The 6000-nt window shown below is 52.2% G+C and overlaps 1 protein-coding gene across 1 annotated transcript; it reads left to right on the top strand.

The window, feature by feature from the left end:
• The first annotated feature begins 1865 nt into the window (after positions 1 to 1865).
• Positions 1866 to 5255, top strand: AMER1 (APC membrane recruitment protein 1). Its single transcript, XM_065901367.1, has one exon. It carries the CDS (start codon positions 1866 to 1868, stop codon positions 5253 to 5255), a length of 3390 nt encoding a protein of 1129 aa, XP_065757439.1.
• The last annotated feature ends 745 nt before the right edge of the window (positions 5256 to 6000 follow it).

Here is a 6000-nt window from a genome sequence, read left to right as displayed (position 1 = left end):
GGCCAAACAAGGCACAAGGCACAAAGTTAATATTTGCTAGACAAGATCAGGGACTCCAGCAAGGTTCCTCTAATGAGGTCAGAGGTCAGAGGCCAGAGTGTAGCTGCCAGGCTCTCTCCACCTCCAGTGCTGATCCTTAGTTTCACTGCAGGTGAATGTGTGAGTGTTGTTACCGTGGCAACCAATCACAGGGCTGATGTGCTGGCTAGCTGCTCTTAGGACAACAGTGTTGCTTGCCTCTCCTTCTCTCTCTCTGGCTCCCAGCAGCTGTTCTGCCTCCCTGCCCTACCCAAGCTCCTTATCTGCTGGCGGCTACCCTACAGAGAGGGGACAGTGGTGAGGGACTTTCCAGGGAAGTGTCATTGGGTTTTAGCAGGTGGGTCACTGATCCAGCTGTCAATCAGTTGTAGTCACTGGAATCAATACATCAGACAATGGGGTTGGGGACGGGGATATGTTGGGGTAGGTGCTGGCTAGCTCTTCTTTTTATTCCATCTCTGTGACATTTGGATATTTAGAGGATTGGGAGCTTAGACCAGAAAGGTGTGTCTTGCACCAGGTTTGTTTATTTATTTATTTATTTATTTTTAAAAAATTATTGGATTATAGTTACTTTACTATATGTTAGCATATAGAAACTAATGTTTTGTTAGTTTCTGTTGTATAGCAAAGTGAATCAGCTATACATATACATACAACCCCTCTTTTTTGGATTTCCTTCCCATTTAGGTCACCACAGAGCATTGAGTAGAGTGCCCTGTTGCACCAAGTTTATTTATTAAATAGCTGTTGAGAGCTTAACTCCCAGACCAGGGACATGAATCATGTGGAGTTCTGCCTTCAAGGAGTTCCCTTTCTAGATAGGGAGCTAGATGGGGGCCAAAGTAACGAAAGGAGCAGAGAAGAAACAGTCTGCCTCATGGTTCTAAAGTGGAACTTGGAGGTTTCAGTTGCTGAGGGCCACATTAAAATCTGTTCCGAGCAGGACAGTCACTAGAGAGTCTGACCTAGACCTACCCCTCACATAACCACTATGACAGGGAGGTATTTCTAGGTGTCTTGGACAGAGGATACTGAATCCCTGCGAGTACCTTGCCCCAAGGCTACCATGCCATCTTGGCTGATCCTGGATTGCAGCTCTGGAATGTGGGTATGCAAGGCTTCTACTCTGAGCTTTTGAAGGTATGAGCATGGTCCTATTAGGGAGCCTGGGGCAAGAAGGTGAAACTTCAGGTCTTCTTTTCTACCCAGCCCAAGGCAAAATGTCAGTGAGAGCCCTGGCTAATGTGAAATTGAGGCCTGGATGTTGCAGAACCCAGTGAATACTTAGTAGGCTATTTTGCCAGATGCTTTTCAAAAATTCTGTGTCATAAGAGTTGACTTCCCTTCTGCCTTTCCTGCCTCTCTACTCCACCCCCTTTGATAATCCCTCTCATGACCAATAGTACCATGGGCCTTTTTCATATCTGCAGTTCCCCCTGCCCAGTGCTCCCCTGAGCTTAAGGTGACCTGAAGTGAGTGGACCCAGCAAGTGGGGTATGGGTGATGGCTGCCTGTTGCTCAGTGTAGGGTTTTGCTGCCTTGGGACCCAGAGGAGGCTGGCCCAGCAAGTCAAGCATATGGAGTGCATTAAGGTTTTCCCTACATTTTCTCTTACTTTCTGGTTCCACTCAAGCCTGAAACCACAGACACCTGTGAAAACAAACCCAGCCTGGTTGCTTGCTCACCAGTACTGTCTCTCTGTCTTTGTCTCTCTCATCTTCAGCCCCAACTGTGATGCTTCCTGACTGATGATGTTATAACAGTGCCCAGAAGCCAGAAGGCTGCATTTTTCAGCTGAACATACCTGAGTTGTCCCCACCGTCATGGAGACCCAAAAGGATGAAGCTGCTCAGGCCAAGGGAACAGCAGTCTCTGTGGATACCCAGGACCAATGGGCAGAGAAAGGAGCCAAGAGCAAGGCAGCTGAGATGACAGAAGGGCCAGCATCAGAGCAACCCTCATCTGGCACAGGTAGGCTGAAGAAAACTGCCATGAAACTCTTTGGTGGCAAGAAGAGCATCTGTACCCTGCCTAGTTTCTTTGGAGGGGGACGAAGCAAAGGTTCTGGGAAAGGCAGCTCTAAGAAGGGTCTTAGCAAGAGCAAGACCCACGATGGCCTGAGTGAAGCAGTCCATGGCCCTGAAGACATTGTCAGTGAAGGAAATGGCCTCTCCTTACCTTTGCCTGAGTCATCCTGCCGACTTCCCAGCTCTCAGAGTGCCCATGGATCTTTGGAGGCAGACTCCAGACGCAAGACGTCTGTGGCTGGAGCCACAGAGAAAGCTAGGGCTGAGAAGGCTCCCTTTGTGCCCAAGCCAAAAAAAGGCCTGAAAGGTTTTTTCAGCAGTATCCGCCGTCACCGGAAGAGCAAGGTCTCTGGGGCTGAACAAAGTGATCCAAGAGCCAAGGAGCCTGAGGGGGCCAGAGACAGGCCTCATGAGCATGTGAGCTCAGCCCTTCTGTCCCACATTGAGAACCTCCAAGCCCCAAGAAAGGAAAATGCCAAATCCCAAGATGTCCCTGGGCCAAAAGTTTCTTCAGTACCAGAGACTTCTCCAGCAGCCACTGAGCAGACAGCCTGCAAAGATCCAGAAAAAACCATGGAGGCCTGTGCCTCAGCACTCCTGCAGCCCAAACCTGCCCCTGAAGCCAGTGGCCCAGAGGAGCCCCATAGCCCAGAAACAGGGGAGAAGGTTGTGTCAGGAGAGGTAAATCCACCCAATGGCCCTGTGGGGGACCAGCTGAGCCTCCTCTTTGGGGATGTCACATCCCTGAAAAGTTTTGACTCACTGACAGGTTGTGGTGACATAATAGCAGAACAGGACATGGACAGTATGACAGACAGCATGGCCTCTGGAGGCCAGAGGGCCAACCGAGATGGGACCAAACGAAGTTCCTGCCTGGTGACCTACCAAGGAGGGGGTGAGGAGATGGCCTTGCCTGATGATGATGACGAGGAAGAGGAGGAAGAGGAGGTGGAATTAGAGGAGGAAGAAGAGGAAGTCAAGGAGGAAGAAGACGATGACTTAGAATATCTGTGGACAAGTTCCCAGGTGTACCCAAGGCCCATTCTAAATCCAGGCTACCATCCCACCACATCCTCAGGCCACCTTGGTTACATGCTCCTTGACCCAGTTAGGTCTTATCCTGGCCTAGCCCCTGGGGACCTTTTGACTCCTCAGAGCGATCAGCAAGAGTCTGCCCCCAATAGTGATGAGGGTTATTATGACTCCACCACACCTGGACTTGAGGATGATTCAGGTGAGGCCCTGGGGATTGTCCGCAGGGATTGCTTGCCCCGAGACAGCTATAGTGGCGATGCCCTCTATGAGTTCTATGAGCCAGATGATAGTCTTGAGAACTCCCCACCTGGGGATGATTGCCTTTATGACCTCCATGGTCACAGCTCTGAGATGTTTGACCCCTTCTTGAACTTTGAGCCCTTTTCTTCCTCTCGGCCACCTGGGGCAATGGAGACAGAGGAAGAACGGCTAGTGACCATCCAGAAACAGTTGCTGTATTGGGAGCTTCGGCGGGAGCAGCGAGAGGCCCGCGAGGCATGTGCCCGAGAGGCTCACACCAGGGAGGCCTACACCCAAGAAACTCACACCAGGGAGGCCCATGCTCGAGAGGCCCACACCCGGGAAGCTTATGTCAGAGAGGCCCGAACTCGAGAGGCCTATGCCAGGGAGGCCTGTGGCCGAGAGGTCCGTGCTCGAGAGGCTCAAGTCCGAGAGGTCCAAGTCCGGCAGGAGAAGCCCATCATGGAGTATCAGATGAGGCCTTTAGGGCCATCAGTGATGGGCCTTGTGGAAGGGGCATCAGGGGCCTCTCAGACTTCCCACAGAGGAACCACCTCAGCTTTCCCTGCCACTGCAAGCAGTGAGCCAGACTGGAGGGACTTCCGTCCTTTGGAGAAGCGTTTCGAGGGAACCTGCTCCAAGAAAGATCAAAGTACTTGCCTGATGCAGCTCTTCCAGAGTGATGCTATGTTTGAGCCAGACATGCAAGAAGCAAATTTTGGAGGATCTCCCAGGAGGGCTTACCCTACTTATTCACCCCCTGAGGAGCCAGAGGAAGAGGAGGTTGAGAAGGAAGGGAATGCCACTGTGAGTTTCTCTCAGGCCCTTGTGGAGTTCACCAGCAATGGGAACCTCTTCTCCAGCATGTCTTGCAGCTCTGACTCTGACTCATCCTTCACTCAAAACCTCCCTGAGCTGCCCCCCATGGTGACCTTTGACATTGCTGATGTGGAACGGGATGGGGAAGGCAAGTGTGAAGAAAATCCTGAGTTCCACAATGATGAAGACCTTGCAGCCTCCTTGGAAGCTTTTGAACTGGGCTACTACCAGAAACGCGCCTTCAACAACTACCACAGCCGATTCTACCAAGGCCTACCCTGGGGTGTGAGCAGCCTCCCTCGATACTTGGGACTGCCTGGCATGCACCCTCGTCCTCCACCTGCTGCCATGGCCCTCAACAGGAGGAGCCGCTCCCTCGACACTGCTGAGACCCTGGAGCTGGAGCTCTCCAATTCTCACCTGGGCCAGGGCTACATGGAGTCTGATGAGCTTCAGGCTCAGCAAGAAGATTCAGATGAAGAAGAGGAGGAAGAATGGGGCCGAGACAGTCCCCTGTCCCTCTATACTGAACCTCCAGGGACCTACGACTGGCCTGCCTGGGCTCCCTGTCCTCTCACAGTGGGGCCAGGCCCTGCAGGAATAAGTCCTAGCCAGTTGGATGGGCCTTCCAGCCAGTCTCTATATGGACAGGCAGTCTGTTGCATATCTCCTGTCGCCATGTCAATGTTGCTGTCAGTATCAGGGCCAGAGCCAAGGGCACCTGGGGAAGCCAAGTCTCAGTTAGCTCGCCCTTCGCACCTACCCCTGCCCATGGGCCCTTGTTATAACCTTCAGCCGAAGGCCTCCCAGAGTCCGAGGGCCAGGCCTCGAGATGTGCTGCTGCCTGTTGATGAACCCAGTTGCTCCTCCATTCCTGGAGGCTTCAGCCCCAGCCCTCTGCCCCAGGCCAAGCCTGTAGGCATTACCCATGGCATCCCTCAGCTGCCCAGGGTCCGGCCTGAGCCCCCAGAGCCTCAGCCCATTCACTATGGGGCTTCCAGCCTTGACCTGTCAAAGGAGAGGGCTGAGCAAGGTGCCTCTCTCCCCACCAGCTACTCCTCCACTGCCATGAATGGAAACCTAGCTGAGTAGTCATCATCAGTTCTGGAGTGGGGGGCGTGGGGCCTGAGCATGTGAATGGGGATCAGGGTTGGGCAGAGGGGTGGGGGGTGGGGGTTGCTGTTTAACTTGAAAATCCTTTTGGCCAAGGAAAGCTCCTATGAGTTTTCACCTTTTTTTTTCCCCACTTCCCTTGTCTGCCATCTGTGGCCACATTCAGCTCAAGTACATCTGCCCTGGGAGATTGCTGCTGCTGCTGCTGTGCTTCAGTTTTCGCTTTTGGGTTTTTTCTTGTGACCCGTGCAGGGTTTGGGATGCTGTAATTTTGTGCCTATTCCAGTTGCCAAGGTAGTGATTTTATATATATATATATAGCATGCATCCTTGACACAGACTGAACCCTTAGCACCCTCCGCGACTTCTCCACCCAGTGAATGATGAACCACTGATGAGCAGCCGCATCTACACTGCCTCCCACTTGGGGACAGGGAGCTTGTTTGCTGTTAGCAATGTGAAATTACGGTACAGATCCCCCTACCCCTACTTCCTTTGGTCTTGGCATAGCTGCCACCATTACATCAGATGATATAATCTATTAGCCCCAGCTAGCTGTCCTCAGAGAGGATCAAGTAGCATGTGTCTCACTGCCTATTGCTGTGGACTTTGGCATCATAACCAGATGAGGGCCTTTTATCCTGGCCTGCTACAGCTTGGGTTGAAGACAAAAACGTTAATTCCCTTAATGGAGTGATCAAATTCATCTCGTTGCAAACAGAAG

The sequence above is a fragment of the Phocoena phocoena genome, chromosome X (assembly GCF_963924675.1).
Source record: "Phocoena phocoena chromosome X, mPhoPho1.1, whole genome shotgun sequence".
Taxonomy (NCBI): domain Eukaryota; kingdom Metazoa; phylum Chordata; class Mammalia; order Artiodactyla; family Phocoenidae; genus Phocoena; species Phocoena phocoena.
Note: the sequence above shows the minus strand (reverse complement) of the source record. Positions and strands in the feature narration are given on the sequence as shown.

What these genes read in the sequence shown, in the direction of transcription:
- AMER1 (XM_065901367.1), top strand. Translation starts at nt 1,866, where the DNA reads ATGGAGACCCAAAAGGATGAAGCTGCTCAGGCCAAGGGAACAGCAGTC.